The following is a 24,966-nucleotide window of genomic DNA, read 5'->3' as shown; positions in this document are numbered from 1 at the left end:
AGTCAGGGTGGAGTGGGGCTGGACCAGGGTTGTACCAGGGCGGTCAGTAGGGGCCCCGTGGTGCCTGTCAGTAGTGACCACTCCAACCCCAAGCTCCAGCACTGGCCACAAGTGTTTAATCCGTGTCGGGAGCGTTAACACTGAACGACCTCCTGGGTGACAGATCCTTCATGAGAGCCTTTTCCCCCGAGGAGGTGGGGAGGGAGGGAGTAGAGTTTACTCTCTCTCCCTTCCCTCCCTGTCAGCTCGGCTCACATACATGTTAGCACACACGGGCCGAGGTCTGCCCCGTTACAGCCACACACAGACGCGGTCAGGTCACAGGCTCTAGGGAGAGGTGTCCTCTGTGACTGGGGAGGTGGTGAGCATGTTAGAGGCAGTCATTACGATATGGCACACACCACGGGGTTAAACACAGAGCACACTTCATCTGGGGCCAAAATAAGCACAATATTAAAGCGCTACGGAGGGACAGACAAAGCACCACGGCGGATGCCCCAACACAGAGGGCTGCAGTGTTATTCATAGCAACATCATCTTGTTTATCCTCTGAAATTATCATTTCATACTGCTTTATATTTGTAATGAAAATGAATATATTATACAATACAAGACAATTAATTATTAAAATAAACTTGAAAATAACAAGTGTATTATTTTTCAGAAAATATGTTATTTAACGCTCTAATTGAGAGAGAAAAACTGTCTGCCAGAGAAAGGCTCTCAGTATAATAAGAGGACTCAAGGTTACGGTTACCAGCTTGCCCCTAGAGCTGTCAACTGACACACTGCCATCCATTGTGGCACCTCAATAGCAGTACCGACTATTTCAAATAGGAAGGCGGTTCTCAATAATTGTGGATACTGATATCCCATTCTTTAATAATTAATACATCTTAGACTATTTTCAAAATCATGCACACATCACCATGAAGGGCTGTCTCCCTCTCCCTTCCTGCCATATTCCCACTGCAAACTCTGTGAGAACTCCCACAGCCATAGAGTTTAAAGAGTGTAACCCCCGAGACGCAAGAACCCACTCTTTTAATGCCAGCCAGCCAAGCCACACACAGTCCTCCAACTTTTTCAACAGAAAGAAAACAGATGCAGAGAAAGGAACGAGAGGTTTCACAGGCATGTATACAGTTTGACTTTACACTCCTCTTCACACTCTTCTGGTCATACATACTGCATTACTGCATCGCAGTAAACCAAAAAGGGACAGATCAGTGCTCACCAAACATGTCATTTTTGGGGACGGTGTTAACTAGAATAATTATGACAGCACTGACTATGGCTTTGATCCTGGCCGTCCTGGTATTCTGGGTAATGGGCCAGGCTGGGGGGGCAAGCGGGTGGGGTGCGGCGACACCTCACAGGTGGTCCCTTGGGACCTCTGGATCCAGATCTGACCCTGTCCTGCTCTCATCTGGGAGATGAGGATTCTATCAGCCAAAAAAAGCAGCCGTGGCAGCTGCCAACAGTGTTTTTCAGCTGCACCGCATCAAACATTCATCAACAGCCATCTTTACAGTCTGTGATGTGAGGCAATCAGCATTTCACAGGCTGTCAAATGATGTCTAAACCAGTTGCTACCTGGCAGTGTCAAAAAGAAAGCTGTTCAAATACTCACATAAGGTATACAGGTTTCTTTCTAATCAGAACTCCTGACATACGAGACCACCTAATATGTTAAAATATTAATTCTACTTAAATACTTAAAGCGCTTTAATGACAGAAAAGCTCAAAATCAGCTTTCATGTGTAAATTATCCCTTTTCTTTTTTGAGGACCTCCCTCCATTTCATCTAAATCTAAATTGTTCTCAACTTTAAACCTCTGAAACAGATGAATATGTCTGGCTAATACAGAAACTTCTGTTCTGTTGGTCCAGCAGATCCACAGAATGGAGGCTTTCACTTTTACAGTTTTTTCCATGAAGAATTCTAGCTGGGAGAAGTTATCTCCCATCAGGCTCTCCACCACATAGTTCAGCAGTGCTATAGCTCCATCTACAGGCACTGGAAATATCTACAGGAAAGAACTCTGGGTGACCCCTCTCTCTGCAGTTGCTGCTGATGTATGGCACATTCATCTAGCTCAGTGTTAGGGAGCAGCACATTTAAAAGGGAGTTATTTGATGAAGATTTTAGTTGTCACACTTTCTCTCTCTCCCAGAAGAAGGGAACAGGCCATTGACAAACTTTAGAAAAAGGCACATCCTAGGCTCATTACTGTAGCATAAACAAGCGCTGAAAGAAATCCAAATTTCTTGTTTGTATTTCTGTTTACCGATGAAGACGTTTAGGAGGCTTTGCCAGAAGTTTTTTTAAATGCTTGCAAAATATTATTTGAACATTACCTAATTAGAAAGTTGCTATTTTGGAACTGAAACCTACGGGTGGAAAATCCAAGGTATAACTTCAAATAGTATAGACTCCACTAACAAAGGAGATTACGCAATCAGAATCAGTAACCTCAAGCCCTGCAAACAATGACAGTGCTGCAGAAGTTTGCATTCTTAACAGGCTTCCTCTTCGCATTATAATTATAAGATGAGCCATCTTGATTTTAAAACAGTGTACATTGTATGCCCAATTTAAATAGTCTACTCAGAATACTCACTTTTCTGATTGCCACAAATGAGGGAATTTTTATTTAACCAGTATTATACCAGGTAAGTGACTGAGAACACATTCTAACCTGGGGAATAATTACAGGGGAGAGGGGATGAATGAGCTAATTGGAAGCTGGGGATGATTAGGTGGCCATTATGGTATGAGGGCCAGATTGGGAATTTAGCCAGGACTCCAGAGTTAACAGCCCTACTCTTCTGATAAGTGCCATGGGATCTTTAGCAACCATAGAGAGTCAGGACACCCATTTAACATCCCATCCGAAAGACAGCACCCTATCACTGCCCTGGGGCATTTCTTTTTTGGGGGGGACCAGAGGAAAGTGTGCCTCCTATTGGCCCTTCAACACCCCTTCCAGCAGCATCTGGTCTCCCATCCAGGGACCAACCCTGCTTAGCTTCAGAGGCAAGCCAGCAGTGGGATGCAGGGTGTTATGCTGCTGGCCAATTGAAGGTAAAAGTTGTGACTGAGACGTTTTTGTTTTAAATGATATTCTCCATAATTCCCTCTGTTAACATGGATCAGACCTGATGCAGACCTAAGGGTCGAAACATTGCCAATACAGCTCATTGGAGACTAGATTGCACTGTTCCTTTTGTGAGAGAAATCTCTCATACAAACAAAAAATACATCACACATACCAAAAGGTATTTCATAATGCACACACGAAGATCCACATTCCCTGAATTGACTGCATGTTTTGAGCAGGTCAGAGCATTAGCCTATGGGACTTACAGCGGCTTGGCGGCTAAGGCTTTCTGGTAAGGCACTAGCGGAGGATCCCACAGTCCAGGGATGAAACCACATCAGCGGTAATGCATTACAGGATGCATGTGGTGTAAAACGTCAGCAATGGTCTGTCTGGCTGATAAATAATGTATTGTAATGTATATTAAAGTCTAAGCCTACACTGCAGCCGTTCCTAGCAGCATATTCTGAGAAGCAGCAGAGGCAGAGTGCTGCTGTAGAAAAGAGAAGACAATCCTCTAATTATGCACATCTTAGAGGAAAGCGGAGGCCATCTGTCAGTGTCTGAATCAGTTACCTATTAGCAGGGCCTAAAGATATAAATATAGGAGAGGTAGCTCGTTTCATTAAGGCACACGGTGGCATGCTGCTTCCGACAGCTCCAAACACAAACTTAATTGCAAATTGGGAGGAGGAGTGATCCTCGTGTAGCTGTGCTGTGGCTGACCCCACAGAGGGCCAGGGCAATGGCGTGTGTAATAGTACGCCACTGGGCTTGCAATGGCTGTAAAGGCCCCTCGGCTGCACTCTTGTCTCACATGGCAAGGATTTTGTCTGTTTGTGTTAATACTCAATAGTTCTCTTTGACTGTCGCTCCAAAGGCCATATTCAGGTTTTGATTGTTGCTGCTCTTCATGTAGTGAGGTGTTGAGGATGCGATGCCTGATTAGAAATCAGAACTTTTCTCCAGTCTAACTCCTATCTGCTGGTGAGTGGGTGATAAACACTGCTTATTTATCAGCAGGCTGATTCACTCTCTCCTCAGCCAAGTCTTGGCAGACACCTTTAACACAAGTGCTATGCTTTCCAGAGGAAAGAGGAAAGCATTTTCCAGAGGAAAGCATAGGGCTCAGTGGAGTGCAGATAGCCAGACTGCTCTATTGCAGTGTGTCTGTCTCTAAATAGAACTGCATGGGTACAGCTGTGCTGTCCACAAACTGTCCATCTTACTCACAATCAAGATAACACATTTTAAAACAACACACCATTTCATCCCTGCAACAGGAGCACTCAGCTCTTACACAAAATCAACCAAACATTTCAAACTGTTAATCTTTAGGTACAAATACGCAACAACAAAAAAGTGTCACAGTATGCCAGAGAGTAAGCCTTGCTTTTCCCTTCTCAGATCTCCTATTTGTGGGCTGGTCTTGAACAGCAGGTGTAGTGGAAGTGGAAATGAAAGATTAGAGTGTGCCACCACACACTCTGGTGGCCTGCAGAGCATCTAATTATAGGTGGGGGCCAGGAGATGGCCCTATCCCGCTGACCTGTCACCCGTCAGCCCGCCTACCCTCCTGCCTGCCTGCATTGCTGACTACCTGCCTTTCTCCCTCCCAGTCTCTGTCTATCTGCCTGCACACACTAGCTTCCTGTCTGCCAGTCTGTCTCCTTGTCTGTCTGTGTCCATACCTGTACTGATACCGTGAGACTGGCCATTGCCTGAGGGGATATCCACTTGAGGATCAGTGAGCAGAGCTTATAGAATACACCAGGTATGAAATACACGTCGCCCCCAAAACAGAACTTAGAAAGGAATGAAGGCTGTGAAGAAAGGAATCTTCACACACCCTGTCTGTGACCGCTTCCTCACCCTGACTTGTTGCTGCCAGGGCTTTAAGGCACGAGGATGCTCTTATTCATAATGACATTACATGTGCTTTAAGGTGGGGGATTCACAGGGTGTAATAAAGATTATTTCAGCTTAGGGTATTAGATCACAATGCCTCATTAAAACAGCTAGACAGAGACATTTAAACAAGGTTCAAATCTCCCAGGCCAACTGTCACTACTCCTCCACACAGAGGACACTGTCCCCAGGAGAATAGGGCTTAGCTAAGAAGTCAGATGACCAAACAGCCAGACCCAAGGCCTTCACATAAAGCCCTAGTGCCAGAACAACACTGAAGGAAGCCAAGTGGGGTTTGAATTAAAGGATATAGCACAGCTTGTACTTTACTTTCAAATTCAGAATGTAGATAAAGACTGGCAGTGTCAATTCTTGGGAGCATGTGACTGAGAAACAGTAACAAGAATCTAAGTAGGCCTATACCTGAACATACTGTACTGGTCTATCATCTATTGCAGATGAACAGAAGAAAGTGTTAAAATAGTGCTGCAGTGAAATAGGATACACCAATTGCACAGCCCAAGGCTTGGAACTAGTTCATTAACATGGGGCAATGACTTACCAGGAAGGCTATTATACTCCGCTGTGTGCTCTCCCACTGAAAACAGCTTTTAATGTACTGTAACGTATGCAGCACTGCCAGGGTGATTTTCCGAACTCGGTAGATATTCTGGGCAAGGACCTAATGGGAAATAATTCAAACAAAATGGCAGCTAGCATGATTTGATAAAAGCTTTATGTGTATGATTCAAAATCAGGTTTATTCAAGGACTTATTTGCTGCTGTGTGGCTTTACTGGTTTGTTGTCTTGAGCCAAATAGTTAGACTATGACCAATCAAAGCTAATATGCTGCTTGCCTATGGAAGATTTGTTTCTGTGATTTAAGGAGCATGTTCCAGTACTCCTTCATCCAACAAACTGCATCTACCATGCCTTATGTGTATAAATCATTCATTTTAGATTCTATAGGCCTAACATTCATTGCGAAGGCAAACCTTTTTGGAGAATTTTCGGTTGTCCTCCATGAATTTCTCCTCTTTTGGTTTGAAGGTTTTGATGCCGGCTCTAACCTGAGAAAGATATTACAAATTGTCAAAGACATATCCAATGAAAAGGAAACTCAATGCAATGGGAGAAATCATTAAATAATTAGTAAGTTAAATGATTGGGTCAATTGTCAAAGAGCATGAGCTTGGCTAGAATCAGCCAGTGAGTTCTTACTGGGTTATAGTGGACCTCCATCACCAGTGAGATGGTACCTTTGGCTGGACCCCTCAAGTTCTCATTCTTCAACCCTCGGGTGACCTGCTGTCCATTCTGAACCTGTAGCGTTAGAAAATGCATGTCAATCAATTGCACCACATTTGTATTTACTGAAGATGCTCCTCCCTCTCTGACCCATGACATGTTTTACAACTTGTCAATGTCAATTAATAAACTATTATGAATCAAAGGATCCCCAACTTACAGAGAGTAGTGGAATGGCCACTCTGCCCAAAAAGTCTGGGGCTTTGTCTCCGTCTTCATCAAAGACCTTCAGCTCCAACACATCATGGATGTCCTTTATTGGGCTGTCAACAGATAACTAGTTAATGCAAATGAATGTATTCATTCAGATCTGGACTAATGTTTACAAAGTACACTATAAGACCAAGGAAAAACGCATGTACAATGTAAAGACTTCGTTCCACTCAGGGCTGAGTGTTTTGTAGATGGTGTGAGTCTGTAGCCTGCTGTTCCCCAGCTCCAGTACACAGAATGGATCACTTTTCCCTGCAAAGAAAGAACAAAGCTGTGTTACATTGTGTGTGCAATTGTAGATGGACTCAGCCATAGAAAGTAACCAGTTCAAAGGGGAATGGTTAAAAGTGGAGTGATATATCACCATTGAGATCAGTTGATGTGAGATCTGTTGCATTGAAAACCTTGACTTGAAGGAAGCCAACCTCCCTCACACTTTTGTGAGAGTTCTTCAAACTCTGCAAAGGTAAAATGATACCATCAGTCTTAGTTAAATGTATAAACGCAAGTTAGTATTCCTCAAGTTAGTATAGATAGCTTTTGAAATGTATTTACTTGTCTGCTTGTACTTACTTATTCAAGTATGTAAAATGTCAAAAGTGACATGAATAAGTAGTAATATTTCCCTAAAGATACTAACATATTTCTCCAGTATTTGGTCCCTCTCGTCTGGCTGTTCCAGGGGAGGTTTGTTAATGTCTGATATGGAGACCTCACTGCTGGGGTTGAAGGTGGCCAGTAATATCAGCCTGCCTTTGCCTGGGTCCAGGGCTTGTGTGTACAGCTGCTGTGTGTTTACTGGCAGCTTGGACAGGTCCACCTCAAACCTGCACACAAGACGGTATCAGCCTTCAATATCACGGCTGAACAATGTCCATCTAAAAGAACAGTCAAGATAACAAACAATCAAGGCCATACTAACATTCCCCAGGATTCCTCACTCTTCCTGCCTCTCTTAACAAACACCTCCACCTGCAGTAGCTCCAGCCAGTTCTCATACTTGTTGAAGTCAAACTTCTCCCTCCAACGAGGGTTGGCCTGAACGCACAGGTTCTGAGGGAGAGAGCGATAGAGCATAGTGCTGATACAGTACTGTAGTGTGGGTGGGCACTGGAACACACACGGCCTGATGCAAAGTGGTGTCAGGTTTAATGCAGTGTCACAATGAGCAGAGATTACATGACAGGTGGATTTAGTTTTCATTCAGTGCGACCAGGACGGGGTGGGGGAGAGGAGAGGGAAGGAGAGAAGGGGTTTTTGTGTGAGCGCTCCTCAGCCTCCTCTCTAGGATTGTAACTACTGACAGCATCCAGTTAGAATTAGCTTTGTTCAACAAACAAACAAGCCGAAACAAAACCAGAGAGGTTTACAGAGAAATGACATGAGAACACAAGACTGGCGCGCTGCAGAATCATCCGGAGGGAGGCCAACAAGTAGAGGTAGACGAGCAGGGCCTGCTGGGTATGCAAATCAAGTGAAGCATAGTGAAGCCCTCCACCTGAAGGAGAGCATGGTGCAGAGAGATGCCCAGTCTAATGAGCTGCTCTGCCATGCTCCAGTGAGCCAAGGTGGAGGTAAAACACTGACACACACCTGCTGAGAGAAAGGGAGGGACAGAGAAAGAAAGGGAGAGAGAAAGAAAGTGAGGGAGAGAAGGAGAGAAAGGGGAGGGGGGAGAAATTAGCAGCAGAAAGGAGGGTGGAGAGCATGTGCAAATGGGAAGGGAAGAGACAAAAGGAAGGGAGGGGGCAAAAGGACTAATAGATCGAGAAATAAGCTCACCTTGCTCTTGTACTTCTGCTCTCCCAGTCTGTAACGCACATAGACGTTCCCCTGGCCGTATTCAGGCATGTCCTGTCCCTCTAACAGGGTGATACCAAACACGCCACTCCACAGCTGGCTCATATTGGTGGCCTCAGCTGAACCCTGGGTCTGGTCCTTATCCTGGGGCTGGGACTGGTCCCCCTTCTGGTTCTGGCCTCCCTGGGAGACACAAACATGGACACACAGCTGCATTAGGACACCCTCCATGACAAAATCCTCTGAGTGGTTACCCCACTATTCACCGGCGCCTCAAGTCTGGCACCTCATCTGCATGGACTGCATGGGCTACAGCCTCTTTCTGTTTGAGCACATTAGCCTTTCTCCAGTGAATGTAGCAGAGCCACGTCAGTGGGGAGAGGAGAGGTTCCTGGAGAGAGGGGGGGTGTCAGTGAGCAGAGCCGCCAGATGTCCCTGGCTGTGACAGTCCCACTCATCACAGACCTAGAGACAGAGTGTGGGGAGGCAGGACACTTGGCATACTGCACAGGAGACAGCCGGCCGCAGTGAGTAATGATGCAAACCAACCACACAGCCCTCTCATCAGCAAATTATGCATGGATGTACATAAAGCCTGGCAATGACATATACAGCATTGTACACATTGGTCTATTCTTCACTAAATCTCAATTATCCAATCAAATCTCTAAAATCAGCTAGAAGGGTATGAGAGGAACAAGATGTCCAGGATGTCAGAACACAGAGACATCAAGGACAGCCTTTCCCAAATCTAACCGTCCTTCCGGGCCACAGGGGAAGACGGGGACTATCTATTTAACATCAAAAGGAGATTGTCTACTGGCCTATCAGGAGATTAAACTGTGGCAGATGTTGTGACTGAATAGGCGTGAGAATAAACCCACAATCACCATAATGAGAGAAGCGTCAGTCTAAAAAAACAAAACAATTTAACTGCCTCCAATTTCAGCCTAAATCACAATGCTTGAAAAGAGATAGATCTGAGGCTCTACAGAGTGGGAGAAACAGGCCTTGATACGCATCTATGTGTTCAAAGTTCCCTTGAGCCTGTGCAGTGATAGGCCATCTCTTTCAAAACAAACCGCAGAGAGAGAGAGGGGATGTGTGGGGCTGACTGTAATTAAAGAACAGGACTGTAATCTGCTCCGACCTCTTTGATACTCTGTCTCCCTCTGCTGCCCTGGCCGGCATGGCTTCAAACAGCCCAGCCCAGCCCCAGCTATGGCTCCCCTGCCACCCCGTACCTCCCATCCTCTCTGGGGTCACTGCCCACACCGCCACCCAGGGCCCAGGCCGCTGGGGATCAAAGCCTGTACGTCTCAGGGACCTGTATTAACATGGAATACTACGGCACAGTGCTGCTCGGCCCTATAAATATCCCTCATCTCCTCTCTAAAGAGGAGGAACACAGCGGAGTGGAGGAGCGACATGAAGCAAGGCCCGCCAAGTGTTTATCTTGGACACATTTCTATCTCAGCGGCCAACAAAACAATTCCACTTAACTGTAAGTGGCCCCTAAAGAGAGTCTATTCCTGGTCCTTAAAGGGGTCTGCGATTGCTTCCATATGCTAGGACAGCATGGGGACGAGCAGGATGGGCTCAGACCTACGTCCATTTGGCTGGTAACGCGGCTCTGTCCATCTACAGCTGTGATATTACATCCTAACATCTGGGTTATTGCCCACTATGCCTGGGAATTATCAGCGTCACGAATCTTCGGCATCTCACACTGGCAACGTGCCTCAAACAGCAGAGCCCCCGCTCTCCCACACAGCCCCCTCCAGACAGAAACACTATCACACAACGCACAGAGAGAGTTTTACTGTGGCATTTTCGATTCACTGTCTCTGTGGTAGTTGTACTGAGAGTGAACAGGAGTGGGGAGTAGCACTGGGAGATGAAGAATGACTAAGAGCTTAGTGCTCAGTCCCAGACACCAGGATAGGTGTCAAATGGAACAGGATTTTATATTGTATTTAAAAAAAATATTAATTCAATCGTGTCACAAAATGAACATAGTCATACTGCCACAGACAAATCTTGGCACTGCCGTCTGCCTCTGCAGAAGTCTACATTTGTACCATCATTTGAATGGAACATCGGGAGAGTCGGATCACACATTTCTGTCTCTTTGTCTGTTCATTTATCCATCTGCAGAGCATACAATGTGTATATGAAATGTGTTTTATTTCTTATCTATTTAACATCAAAAGGAGATTGTCTACTGGCCTATCAGGAGATTAAACTGTGGCAGATGTAGCGACTGAATAGGCGTGAGAATAAACCCACAATCACCATAATGAGAGAAGCGTCAGTCTAAAAAACAAAACACTTTAACTGCCTCCAATTTCAGCCTAAATCGCAATGCTTCAAAAGAGATAGAGCTGTATATTAAACCCCAAACAGTCTCTACAACTAAATGTGCTTATTTAACATGTAAATATGAAGTTAAAATGTTTAGATCATTGTAATGTATGGTTTAGTCTGACATTGTTTACACAATATTATTCCAAAAACAAAACTTGTCGTTGGCAATGTGACAAGGAAGTTAACCCCATTAACTAAGAAATACATTATTTCACACAATTAAGGTTGAAAACGCATGCACAAAAACAAAAATCCTAGGACTTGACTTCGTTCTTTGTCATGATCATCGTTTATAATGCAGTCATATACTGCCCCCTGCTGCTGAAAATTAGGCACAATATCAGCCATATTTGGATTTCTCATCTGACGAGTAATGAGGAGTATACTGTTAGTATAACTGGTATTGTGAATATCTATCCTAGCAATAGACACATTGGCAGATATTGGCATTGAACACTTTTTAGAATTACATTTACACAACAAAAATATGCAAGTAGAAAGTAGAAAATTCAATGTCCTACCCTAAATCTTCTATTTTTCTGGTGCCGTTTCTGTAACAGAGATAAACATTTATGGACAAACTTGAAAATATGGAGTTTGAAAATCTGAGATGCAACATTATTTAGAGACTCCAATCAAATGATGCTTACTGGTCTTTTGATCGTAGCATCTCTGAAAGTTAGGCATGTGTCAATGACGATGACGCCCATGTCATCCTCCAGACTGCTGGGGTCCTCCAGACTTAGCACCATCTCACTGGTCCTGGACAGAGAGAGAGATACAGACACATACAATCATTTACCAGATTGAGTCTACACAATAAGTTTTTCAGTTTACTAGATGATATACAGGCTGAGTGATTAGTAGTGTGTGTATTACTCACTTGTCTAATTCAAGGTTTTTGATCACAATTGTGCTGGAACCCATGAATTCATCAGTGGTACGGTCCTTATCATAGACCTACAGCAATTAGAAACACCATACCCAGTATAAAATATGTTTTTTGTATGTCTATCAGGCTTTGGCACAATTAACTCTTATTGTATGCCAGTTGTGTATCCTATGCAGGCCATAGCTATGACACATTTAAGACAATATAAGTACTTAGACAACGTAAGTCAAAACAACAGATTAATGGGATACTCACCCTCACGTCGACAACCTGCTCCCAATCCTGCAGGGGGAAAGAGAAGGACTCACTCCATTTTGGATTCAGGTTCTTATACACAACTTTGCTTTTGTAAAACGTCTTTCCTTCCAGTTTGAACTTGACATAAGGATCACTTGTACCTAGAGAAAATTAAGGAAAATGGAATGTTCAGATAATAGCAGATAAAAACCATTATAAGATAACAACATTATCAACAAAATCAATCATGACACAAAATAATACTTGCTAAGGGGTGAGTATCATCATTTACAAAAATGGTATTAAAAAAAGATATCACATATATATTTTTATATATATATGACAAGACAGATCCGCACCCTCCCCCCAGCTAGATAAATCAAAGAACGGTTGTGTGAGAAACTGAGATATGCAGGGAGGAGGTGCACCCCACATTTATTTCAGAAAACAGAGGGATGTAGCTGTTTAATTGTGAAAGAGTAGAAACCCTCGCCAGCATGAGACAACCAGCAAATAAAGTCCAGAAACCAGGAGCAACCGGTGTTAATCTCCCAAGCCTGTTAAGAAAGTCTGCCTGGTGGTGGGGTGGGGGGACAGGCTGTCTTTGTTTCAGCCATTGCATGCAGATTGGCTGAAAAATGAAAGCCAGTCCCATGCCTTCATTTGTATGGAGGAATAAAGGGGTGCTTGAGAGAGCCTGCAGGGAGGCTTGAATCACATGACAAAGCCCTGCGGGGATGGGCTGTCAGGCCTGTCAGCTCCCCACTCCAAATGAACATCTCCCAAAGGCAGGCAGGACCCACAGCAGCTCCACCCTGCCAGTCTGTGACAGGGAAACCTCCAGGCAACTTGACAGGAGAAGAATGTGGCAGCCAGTGAGAAGAAAAGCTCTGGCATGACTGAGAACGGTGACGATGGAAATTAACGGTGAAAAAAAGGGAGAACAAAAAAATAAAAGTGGGGGCTGGTGGCAAGGGTCCTTTTAGAATATGTAATGACAGTGGATGGTGTTGGTGGGTCTCTGGCACCATGTTGATTGTTGGAAAAACGGTGGAGAGGCAGCGGGCGTGCGGGGATTGCATCATCATCATGGTGACATCCTGTCAGGAAAAGTAAGGTCTCAACTAGCAGGGAGCTGTGGCTCGAGACAACAAGGCCAGGGAAGCCATGCCACAGTTACACAGGAAACCTCAGCACAAGTGGAGGGCTACATAATTATATCTTCCTGATTCCTGCTTACAAGCAAAAACTAAAGCAGCAAGGACCAGTGACTCGCTTAATGCGGAAGTGGTCAGATAATGCAGATGCTAAGCTACAGGACTGTTTTGCTAGCAGAGACTGGAATATGTTCCGGGACTCATCCGATGGCATTCAGGAGTATGCCACATCAGTTACTGGCTTCATCAATAAGTGCATCGATGACGTTATCCCCACAGTAACCGTACGTACATACCCCAACCAGAAGCCATGGATTACAGCCAACATCTGCACTGAGCTAAAGGGTAGAGCTGCTGCTTTCAAGGAGTGGGACTCTAACCTGGACACTTAAAAGAAATCCCGCTATGCCCTCAAACAAACTATCAAACAGGCAAAGCATAAATAAAAGGACTAAGATTAAATCCTACTACACCGGCTCCGATGCTCGCGAGGCCCAGCCGCGAGCTGTCCAGGGACAAGCCTACCAGACAAGCTAAATTACTTCTATGCGTGCTTCGAGGCAAGCAACACTGAAGCATGCATGAGAGCACCAGCTGTTCCAGATGACTGTTTGACCATGCTAGCCATAGTCAACGTGAGCAAGACCTTTAAACAGGTTAACATTCACAAGGCTGAAGGGCCAGACGGATTACCAGCACGTGTACTCCAAGCATGCGCTGACCCACTGGCAACTGTCTTCAATGACATTTTCAACCTGTCCCTGGCCGAGTCTGTAATACCTAAATGTTTCAAACAGCCCACCATAGTCCCTGTGCTCAAGAACCTGCCTAAATGACTACCGACCCATAACACTCATGTCTGTAGTCATGAAGTGCTTTGAAAGGCTGGTCATGGCTCACATCAACACCATGATCCCACTCCAATTTGCATACCGCCCCAACAGATCTACAGAAGGACAATGATGGAGTGCTGCATCAGATGACCTAGCCTCCACAATCACCCGACATCAACCCAATTGAGATGGTTTGAAATGAATTGGACCGCAGAATGAAGGAAAAGCAGCCAACAAGTGCTCAGCATATGTGGGAACTCTTTCAATACTGTTAGAAAAGCATTCCTCATGAAGCTGGTTGAGAGAATGCCAAGAGTGTGCAAAGCTGTCATCAAGGCAAAGAGTGGCTACTTTGAAGAATCTAAAATACAAAATATATTTTGATTTGTTTAACACTTTTCTGGTTAACACATGATTCCATATGTGCAATTTCATATTGTGATGTCTTCACTATTATTCTACAATGTAGAAAATAGTAAAAAAAATTAAGAAAAACCCTTGACTGAGTAGGTGTGTCCAAAATGTTGACTGGTACTGTACATATTACCTCAACTACCTCGACGAAACTGTACCCCCGCAAATTGACTCCGTTCCAGTACCGCCTGTATATAGCCTCGTTATTGTTATTTTATTGTTGCCTTTTCTTTTCTTTTTTACTTTAGTTTATTTAGTAAATCTTTTTCTAAACTCTTATTATTCTTAAAACTGCATTGCTGATTAAGGGCTTGTAAGTAAGCATTTCACAGTAAGGTCTACACCTGTTCTATTAGGGCAGCAAGTAGCCTAGTGGTTAGAGCGTTGGACTAGTAACCAAAAGGTTGCAAGATTGAATCCCTGAGCTGACAAGGTAAAAATCTGTCGTTCTTCCCCTGAACAAGGCAGTTAACCCACTGTTCCTGGGCTGTCATTGAAAATAAGAAATTGTTCTTAACTGACTTGCCTAGTTGAAAATGTATGTGTTTGACAAATAACATTTGATTTGAAATGGAGAAAATAAAAAAAGCCTACATATGGCAGCGATGGTCAGTCAGGCGAAACTTAAGATTGGAGATCTAAGAAGGTTTTATTGAAATGCAGCCAAAAACATCCAACTGTTCATAAAATCAAACAAACAAAATGTTGCAGTGATGTTTGGTTTTCAATAGCAGAGGAGAAATGAATGAAGGCCACACGTTACTTTCAAACAGCAATTCAGTGTATTGACACTTGAGGTTGCTGCTTCCCCAAACGAAATCCCTTTGCATCCCTACAAGTCCACAATGACAATTGACAGATGACTGAGGAAAAAATAAAAATAAAATGGAGGTATGCATTTGAGAAACAGAGATTAGATGATTCATATTCAGAAAATGTTATGTCTAACAATCAATCCTTTATTGGGCAACTTTGATGGGGCCGGCAACTTTGATGGGGCTGGCCCTAGCCTTTTGGGGGCCCTAAAGGACGCTACACACTTCACGCAAACAGAGCGACAGAGCGTCGTATATGTTCCGTTCAAAAATTTGAGCCAAAAAAAAGTATTTAGAACTACGTGTGAAAACTACGCTCTGTCGTGTGTAGGGTGTGTAGGGCCCTTAAGCGAGATTTGGTTGGGGGGCTCCCCCACCTTGCAGGCAAAACATTTTACTGGCACCTGTCTTGGCGGCAGAGAGAAAAGTTTATGTTTTAAAGTTAATTACCTGCAATTTTACAAATGTTTGTCATGGGGCAGAGAGAATTGAGCAATTGTATAACACATTTCATGCAATTCCACAACTTTTGCCATGGGACAGATATTTATTTATCCAGTTAATTTCCTGCAATTCAATCCATTTTGCCATGGGGTGCAGAGAAATGTTTGCAGTTTTAAAGTACATTTCCTGCAATTCTACACATTTTGCCATGACTTATGCCACGTTAATGTGATATCTGAGTGAGAGTGACTAACAAAATCAATTGGGTCCCCCTGGAGGTCAGGGCCCCTGGGCACGTGCCATGCATGAATGGTCGGTATTCGGCCATGATTACTACAAGTTTAGATAGCTGACTAGACTAATTTACCAATCTAAAAATTGTTAGCTGACATGGCTAATTGAGTGACTGTCAGTGACTGATAAAACAAGAGAAAAACTGCTGATGCACAACCAAGTTTCGAAATTGCACCTTGTGTATTCTATTATTCTAACTCTCAAAAGTACATTGAGACCCTGACTGAGTTCCAAAAACAGTTGCCCATCCCTGATCTAATCTGTGTAGAATATGACAGAATGCTATATAATGACATTCCAACAAGTCAACATCTACTGTCCTATGCGGACTAAACTCATAATTATGACAAAGTAAACAAATATTTCAAACCATAATGATGTAAGATCAGGGATTTCCTTTCAGGGGTTCAGAACACACAAAAAGGTGAGAACTTCTTAGGATGTATTTTAGGAAATATCCAGCAGGTGGCAGTTTGTCATTTGTGGCAGGAAAATAGTTTGCCAGCAGCTGCAAAACATTGCATGCACTCTCCAACTGACTTAACAATTTAGCCTCTAAAATTTGCATTGGTTATTAAAACCGCACCACCTAATTTGTTTCTCCACACGTTTGCTTACATAGAAACCGCCACAGTGCTTCGCAATCTATTCAGCATACCACTAGGAATACTGTGGTGGAGCTTGGCTGGCAAAACAAACTTCTGCATTATATGAAGATGATCCATCTTTTCCAAAGTGACAGAAACATGTCTAAGATACCAGACCCATGTAACCTCTAGTGTAACTGCTAATATGGAGTGGAGCAGGGTGTTCTTCCATAAGGAAAGGCTCCCAGGTGTGTTTTGGCGACAGAGACCAAATATGGTCTGACTGCATGCTTTTCTGGTGTCTCCCTGCTCTTCACCGACAACATTTAACAGGGACCTTCACTTGTAAACAGTAGCATTGATCAAAAGCATTGTCATTAGGCCTATACATACTGTAGACCACAACATTTCCCTCTGTGTGACTTCTGTGTGTATGAGACACACCCTGAAAGTCAGGGTGGGATTAGTGTTGAGTGAAAGTGGAACATAGTTTCTATTGGAAATTACCATAGTAAAGCAAACAATTTGAGGGACAGTTTCACCAAATATACATTACCGTTCAAAAGTTTGGGGTCACTTAGAAATGTAATTTTTTTTAAAGAAAAGCACATTTTTTGTCCATTAAAATAACATCAAATTGATCAGAAATAAAGTGTAGACATTGATAATGTTGTAAATGAATATTGTAGCTGGAAACTACTGATTTCTAATGGAATATCTACACAGGCGTACAGAGGCCCATTGATTATTCATTAGAAAACCCTTTTGCAATTATGTTAGCACAGCTGAAAACTGTTTTTAAACTAGTTGAGTATCTGGAGCATCAGCATTTGTGGGTTCGATTACAGGCTCAAAATGGCCAGAAGCAAAGACTTTCTTCTGAAACTCGTCAGTCTATTCTTGTTCTGAGAAATTAAGGCTATTCCATGCGAGAAATTGCCAAGAAAATGACTCTGTGTACAACTCCCTTCACAAAACAGCACAAACTGTCTAACCAGAATAGAAAGAGGAGTGGGAGGCCCCGGTGCACAACTGAGCAAGAGGACAAGTACATTAGTGTCTAGTTTGAGAAACAGATGGCTCACAAGTCCTCTGTACGCCTATGTAGATATTCCATTAAAAAAAATCTGTTGTTTCCAGCTACAATATTCATTTGCAACATTAACAATGTCTACACTGTATTTCTGATCAATTTGATGTTCTTTTAAATGGACAAAAATATGCTTTCCTATCAAAAACAAGGACATTTCTAAGTGATCTCAAACTTTTGAACGGTAGTGTATAATCTCAATTGCTCTGCTTCAGTTTGTTTAAAACAGTGAAAATAATGTTTAGAGCAGCTAATGTGATTTGAAGATATGTCTTTACGCAGGTGAAAATAACGATGAACAAGAACAGCATGCTGTAATCACAGTCAAAAATACATTCGACACAGTTAGGTGCCCTTTGTACAGTATGTGCTTCCACAATACTTTTTTAAGATCAGCAAAGTAAATATAATTAAACCTCTCTGGGGTATGCGGGACACACTGCCAACAGCAAGTGAAATAGCAGGGCGCCAAATTCAAAACAACAAAAATCTCATAATTCAAATTTATCAAACATACAACTATTATATCCCATTTTAAAGATACACTTCTCGTTACTCCAACCACACTGTCCGATTTCAAAAAGGCTTTACGGCAAAAGCATAGCATTAGATTATGTTAGGACAGCACCTATACAAGAAAAACCACACAGCCATTTTCCAAGCAAGGAGAGGCATCACAAAAACCAGAAATACAGCTAAAATGAATCACTAACCTTTGACCATCTTCATCAGATGGCACTCATAGGACTTCATGTTACACAATACATGTATGTTTTGTTCGATAAAGTTCATATTTATATCCAAAAACCACATTTTACATTGGCGTGTAATGATCAGAAATGTTTTGCCTCCCAAAACCTCCGGTGAATGAGCACATCAATTTACAGAAATACTCATCATAAACATTGATAAAATATTAAACTGTTATTCAAAGAATTATAGATACACTTCTCCTTAATGCAACCGCTGTGTCAGATTTCAAAAAAACTTTACAGCGAAAGCACACTTTGCAATAATCTGAGTACAGCATTCAGACACGAAACCAAACCCGCCATTTTGTGGAGTCAACAAAACTCAGAAATAATATTATAAATATTCACTTACCTTTGATGATCTTCATCAGAATACACTCCCAGGGATCCCAGGTCCACAATAAATGTTTGTTTTGTTCGATAAAGTCCATAATTTATGTCCAAATACCTCCTTTTTGTTTGCACGTTCAGTCCACTACTCCAAATGCAGGAAGCGCGCGCAAAATGTCACGACGAAAAGTCCCAAAAAGTTATATTTACGTTTGTAGAAATATGTCAAACGATGTATAGCATTTTCTATCCAACTCTACTAATAATCTGCATATCCTACCTTCTGAGCCTGAGTAGCAGGCAGTTTAATTTGGGCACGCCTTTCATCCGGACATCAAAATACTGCCCCATACCCTAGAGAACTTAACTGCTTTCTCATCATCTGACTCAGCATAATATACTCCTCCTCAAATTGTAAGTATGTACAGTTGAAGTCGGAAGTTTACATACACTTATGTTGGAGTCATTAAAACTTGTTTTTCAACGACTCCACAAATGTCTTGTTTACAAACTGTAGTTTTTGCAAGTTGGTTAGGACCTCTACTTTGTGCATGACAAAAGTCATTTTTCCAACAATTGTTTACAGACAGATTATTTCACTGTATCACAATTCCAGTGGATCAGAAGTTTACATACACTAAGTTGGCTGTGCCTTTATACAGCTCGGAAAATTCCAGAAAATGATGTCATGGCTATAGAAGCTTCTGATAGGCTAATTGACATAGTTTGAGTCAATTGGACGTGTACCTGTGAATGTATTTCAGGACCTACCTTTAAACTCAGTGCCTCTTTGCTTGACATCATGGGAAAATCAAAAGAAATCAGCCAAAAAAGAAATCAGCCAAAGTCTGGTTCATCATTGGGAGCAATTTCCAAATGCCTGAAGGTGCCACATTCATCTGTACAAATAATAGTACGCAAGTATAAACACCATGGGACCACGCAGCCATCATACCGCTTAGGAAGGAGACACTTCTGTCTCCTAAAGATGAACGTACTTTGGTGCGAAAAGTGCAAATCAATCCCAGAACAACAGCAAGGGACCTTGTGAAGATGCTGGAGGAAACAGGTACAAAGGTATCTATATCCACAGTAAAACAAGTCCTATATCGACATAACCTGAAAGGCCGCTTAGCAAGGAAGAAGCAACTGCTGCAAAACAGCAATAAAAAAGTTAGACTACAGTTTGCAACTGCACATGGGAACAAAGATCGTACTTTTTGGAGAAATGTCCTCTGGTCTGATGAAACAAAAATGGCCATAGTGGCCATAAAGACCATCGTTATGTTTGGAGGAAAAAGGGGGAGGCTTGCAAGCCGAAGAACACCATCCCAACCGTGAAGCACGGGGGTGGCAGCATCATGTTGTGGGGGTGCTTTGCTGCAGGAGGGGCTGGTGTACTTCATAAAATAGATGGCATCATGAGGTAGGAAAATGTTGTGGCTATATTGAAGAAACATCTCAAGACATCCGTCAGGAAGTTAGAGCTTGGTCGCAAATGAGTCTTCCAAATGGACAATGGCCCCAAGCATACTTCCAAAGTTAAGGCAAAATGGCTTAAGGACAACAGAGTCAAGGTATTGGAGTGGCCTTCCACAAAGCCCTGACCTCAATCCTATAGAACATTTGTGGGCAGAACTGAAAAAGCGTTGCGAGCAAGGAGGCCTACAAACCTGACTCAGTTACAGCAACTCTATCAGGAGGAATGTGTCAGGCGGCTCAAGGAAGCAGGAGGGGTGAAGTCAAGTGCAGGAGACACAAGTCCGTGAACACACGTTTAATAGGTATCCACTCTTGTCCAAAAACTAGGTAGGGCAGGGCGACAATACAAAAGCCCAAAATACCAGCCCGCACACAATGTAGGGACGCAGCCCACAATATACCCACAGGCAGAGGGACCCAGACGAATCGTCCTGACGTAAAATAATCACACACAAAAAACAAACCTACATAGCAAAAATAAATCCCCCCCCCCCCACTAATGAACTAATACAAAACAGGTGCATACCTAACCTAGACCTAACCAACAGAAAATGAAACAGAGGATCGGTGGCAGCTAGTAGGCCTGGCAACGACGACCGCCGAGCGCGGCCCGGGCGAGGAGGGGTGCCACCTTCCGTCGATGTCGTGACAGAATGGGACAAAATTCACCCAACTTATTGTGGGAAGCTTGTGGAAGGCTACCCGAAATGTTTTACCCAAGTTAAACAATTTAAAGGCAACGCTACCAAATACTAATTGAGTGCATGTAAACTTCTGACCTACTGTGATGAAAGAAATACAAGCTGAAATAAATCATTCTCTCTTCTTTATTCTGATATTTCACATTCTTAAAACAAAGTGGTGATCCTAACTGACCTAAGACAGAAAATATTTACTAGGATTAAATGTCAGGGATTGTGAAAAACTGAGTTTAAATGTATTTGGCTAAGGTGTATGTAAACTTCTGACTTCAACTGTATATATCAATATACCCAGCATGCCTCAGAGATTACGTTCATCCATATGTAGACCTCCAGAAGTTCCAGGTACTTTCCTTCCACTTACCGTTGCGGTCTCTGATGACCAGGTTCCTGCCCTCCTTCAGGTTGACAGTGAGGAGGTACTTTTGAATAGGACCAGGTAGGCTCCCTGCTGCCATAGCCTGTCAATGAAAGGAATCACATTGATATGATGCTCTATAGTCTACAGCCTTAGTGTTGTCCATTATCATTAACAAGGTCTGGATGTCCAAGTCCAGTATTCACATTGTTGCCTGCTTGATCCTGCAAGGGCTGGGCAGAGAAGTCACTGTGTTTGTTGGGTAACTACGGGTGAAAGAATGTAAGCATATCAAAAAGACATCTACAAAGTATGGAAGAAAGTTACGTGTTATAATGTTCGGTCGTCGTTCTTGACCAATGTTGAACTTACTATAATTGTGACTGCAACTAGTTAGATCAGCAAGTTTCCGGCCATGCATAGCAAACATCAATTAGACAGATCCACAGATAATACCTTGGAAGTGACTTCAGGTCTACACAAAAGCTTCGAAAAAATGTTTGCTTCTATTTGACATCATATCGGGCTCCCGAGTGCCACAGCGGTCTAAGTCACTGCATCTCAGTGCTGGAGGTGTCACTACAGTCCCTGGTTCGAATCCAGGCTGTATCACAGCCGACCGTGATTGGGAGTCCCATAGTGATGCACACAATTGGCCCAGCGTTGTCCGGATTTGGCCTGGGTAGGCCGTCATTGTAAATAAGAATTTGTTCTTAACTGACTTGCCAAGTTAAATAAAGGTTCCATTTCTGACAAAGAACCTCTTAAGCACAATCCATGACTTTATGCAATTCTATTGTAACGGATCTAGAGACTGATCATAGAAAACCTTGAGGCAGAGAGCAGGCATAACAGCTCAAGAGTGTGAAAAACCAGTCCACATTATTTGAATGTGAAAAGAGAGCTTGCAAATGTTCATGCTAATGAGACCACAGTGAAAATACACTACGTCAAACATACTGTCTTATGGTCACTAAAGTATCCTGTGTTACTGTGACATAGATACATTTATTTTATATCAAAACGTGTGTGAAAACTGTCTTTTAGTCCGTATTTTGACTTTACACTGTATGCGCTAGGTCTAGAACTATATCTGTGGAGGGTATGATAAAGTTCAATATTAGTGTGTCATCTGACCTCATTGTCTTCCTGAAGCTCCCTGCAGAAGATGTCTCTGATGTCTGTGGATACTGGGGGCTCTGGCATATCCAGGTCCTCAGAGTCAGTGGGCCAGAACGTGTAGGGTTCTTTCTCTAATGGGGTTCCACACGCAGAACCATCCACACTGTCAGCAGGGGTGCCCATCCTGTCTGGGGTGCCCATCCTGTCCGCCCTGTTCACTGGCAGAAACCATCTATCTGGAGGGATGTTCAATCTGTCCTGTGGTTTTGGAGGAACAGACCATTTCACTTCTGCTGGTTGTTTCCCTCCCTCCCTGGTTTCAGACAGTCTCTCTGTAACTAGGCTTGTTTGGTCAGAGACAGAAGAAGCAAATCTTTCAGCAGATGTACTCACTTGGTCCCTAGTGGCCACTCTGTCTTCAGAGAAGAGCAATCTTTCTGTAGAAACATTAATTCCCTCCACTGATGAAGTCAATCTTGTTGTGCACGCATGTATATTTGGAGCATTTGATCTCGGGGTAGGTACGGGTGGGTTCCCTCTGTCCGCTGGTGTTTTTACTCTTTCTGCTGAAGTAGAAGAAGCAGAAGAAGTTGACCTCTCTGCAGGTGTATTCCATTTGTCTGATGGCATGTGGATTCTGCCCATAAAGGTTGCCATGTCCTCCTCTTCTGATTCATCATAGAGAGTTTGTGTCTCCACAGGTGCACTCATTCTAGAAACAGACATATTCATGTTATCTTTGAAAGCCAAATCATACACAGTCTTTCTACCTGAGGGGCCTGCATCAGTTGCAGTCAGCCTGTCCTTGAATAGAGGAACTGAGATAAAAGAGGCATTATCACTTGAACCTGAGGAGCTGCCAAATAAGATGGCGTCCGAGGCTGTGGAGAATGCACTTTCTACTGGAGAGGATTCAGCTTCCTGAACAAACCTCAGGTCCGGCACTGACATACTGCGTCTATAATGCAGGGGCTTGGTCTTTTTCTTCTCCAGCTTCCCCGGGGTTGTCTTCTTCTTTATGTTGTTGAACTGGGTCTTGGTCTTCTCACGCAGGTTCTCCCAGACAGTTTTCTTCTTGGGGCCCATGCTGAGTGATGCAGAAGACAGGCTACACCCTTTCACACAGAGAATGCAAAGACAATATAAAATGACAGCATTATTGGTTCATCCTTGACAGTATATTGACCCACCCGTTGGTCAATCTAAGTAATATAATAACAAAAATCCCCATCAAAATCCATCAGTTTAAGCTAGAGATATTTTTTGCATGGACTGTGTCTCAATCCATCGCATCCGCCTATGTCAGCCTTCCGCATCTGTGGTGGAAGATGGCCAAGCTACAGCGATGTTTGTCAGACCATGAGACATCCGGAAACTCAATTTTCTCACGAAAACATATATAGTGTCTGAATGGTCTGGGCTACACTGTGAAAAGGGGAGACTCTCACGATGGTGTTCTCCGTTTTGCTTTACGACCCCCACAAGATTCACGGGAGTCGTCTGAAGGTAACCCATACAAATGAATGGAAGCATGGAGATATTTTTGTTGGCACAAACTAAGGGGTTAAATATGTGTAAATATATATATTTCCTGGGCTTTATTATATGTCCTAGATATAGGACAGACACTTCAAAACATTATTCCTTGTGATTCATTTTCTAACTGTCTTTTTTTACATTTATGAATGTGTTATTGAATGTGTTTCTATGAGCTATAGTTGTAAAGACCAAATGCTATATTTTATCAAATAATTTTGAAATATATATTTTTTTTAACCTAAAGGGGTCCTAAAATGCAAAATCATATAGAATCATGGTATGACCATCTTAAGACAATTCCATATGTTAGCTTTCTGTGTACGCACATTTCTGTGTTCTCATCAAAGTGCCGTTCATAGCGTATCCTATAGAGATTGTGAAAGGCCCAGTGCAGTCAAAATTCATTTTTTGTATCCTATTGTACAGCTGTTCATGAAACGAACACTGTAAAACAATTTGATCAGTGTCTTTTCCTGATAGTTGCTGGTTGAAAATACAATCTACACAGGACCTTCTAATTAGCAGGTTTTGCATGGGTGGACTTTCGACTTGCCTGGTGACATCACCAGGCAATAAATAAGTTAATAGACAAATAACAAAGCCAGTTCCAAACCTCTCTGCCAATAACAGCTAGTTTTCAGGTTTCCCCTCCCCACTCAGATCACTCCTTGCAAAATTCTGTCTTGATAATTATTTTTTGCTTTTGTTTCTTTTTTACAATTTTAATGGAAAAATGTACAGGAATGTCCTTGTTACTCAGAAATAATTTGACATTTATATAAAACTGGGCCTTTAACAAATTATCATCATATTACATCATTAAATATGAAAAAACATCCACATACCTGCTTAGACAGTACACCGCTGCTTCACGACCTTACAGAAAGGAAATATAAATATGTTCCAAGTATGTTGTTTGAAACTTCCAGAGAGTTAGTGAGTTGACAGTCATCAGACAACAGTATGGTGAAAATGAGGAAGTCACTTGTGAAGGAATTTATAAATACATGCTCTTGCTTCAAGACAGGTTTGACGATTGGTGGAGAGAAACAACAACGCCAAACAGGCCACACCAGTTCCACCCTTTTAATGTTCATGGCCCAACCAGGTGAGTTTCATCACAAGGTAATGCTTCCTGTCCACCAACAGCAGGTTTAAGTGGTGAACTAGCTTGTATGTCTTTACTTACCCCATTCATAGATGCAAACTACCTTTAGC

The 24,966-nt window shown here is 42.8% G+C and overlaps 1 protein-coding gene across 3 annotated transcripts in view; it reads right to left on the bottom strand.

Moving 5' to 3' along the window:
* The window catches only part of mctp2a (multiple C2 domains, transmembrane 2a), a 40,868-nt gene extending 16,098 nt beyond the window's left edge, over window positions 1-24,770 (bottom strand). Inside the window, exons 1-17 of one of the 3 annotated variants that reach the window (XM_029696379.1) lie at window positions 24,594-24,770; window positions 22,603-23,324; window positions 22,225-22,467; window positions 21,094-21,190; window positions 11,849-11,991; window positions 11,585-11,661; window positions 11,352-11,463; window positions 11,223-11,252; window positions 8,317-8,517; window positions 7,457-7,587; window positions 7,175-7,361; window positions 6,899-6,992; window positions 6,684-6,786; window positions 6,482-6,584; window positions 6,235-6,336; window positions 6,009-6,083; window positions 5,575-5,694 (exon numbers count right to left, since the gene is read on the bottom strand). In XM_029696379.1, coding sequence (XP_029552239.1) covers window positions 5,575-5,694; window positions 6,009-6,083; window positions 6,235-6,336; window positions 6,482-6,584; window positions 6,684-6,786; window positions 6,899-6,992; window positions 7,175-7,361; window positions 7,457-7,587; window positions 8,317-8,517; window positions 11,223-11,252; window positions 11,352-11,463; window positions 11,585-11,661; window positions 11,849-11,991; window positions 21,094-21,190; window positions 22,225-22,467; window positions 22,603-23,295 — 2,511 coding nt within the window. In that variant the 5' untranslated portion in view covers window positions 23,296-23,324; window positions 24,594-24,770. Of the gene's footprint in view, window positions 1-5,574; window positions 5,695-6,008; window positions 6,084-6,234; window positions 6,337-6,481; window positions 6,585-6,683; window positions 6,787-6,898; window positions 6,993-7,174; window positions 7,362-7,456; window positions 7,588-8,316; window positions 8,518-11,222; window positions 11,253-11,351; window positions 11,464-11,584; window positions 11,662-11,848; window positions 11,992-21,093; window positions 21,191-22,224; window positions 23,325-24,593 lie in introns of all 3 variants that reach the window. The other 2 variants (XM_029696380.1, XM_029696378.1) reach the window with 2 other exon arrangements.
* Window positions 24,771-24,966: the final 196 nt, after the last annotated feature.

The sequence above is a fragment of the Salmo trutta genome, chromosome 17 (assembly GCF_901001165.1).
Source record: "Salmo trutta chromosome 17, fSalTru1.1, whole genome shotgun sequence".
NCBI lineage: Eukaryota > Metazoa > Chordata > Actinopteri > Salmoniformes > Salmonidae > Salmo > Salmo trutta.
Note: the sequence above shows the minus strand (reverse complement) of the source record. Positions and strands in the feature narration are given on the sequence as shown.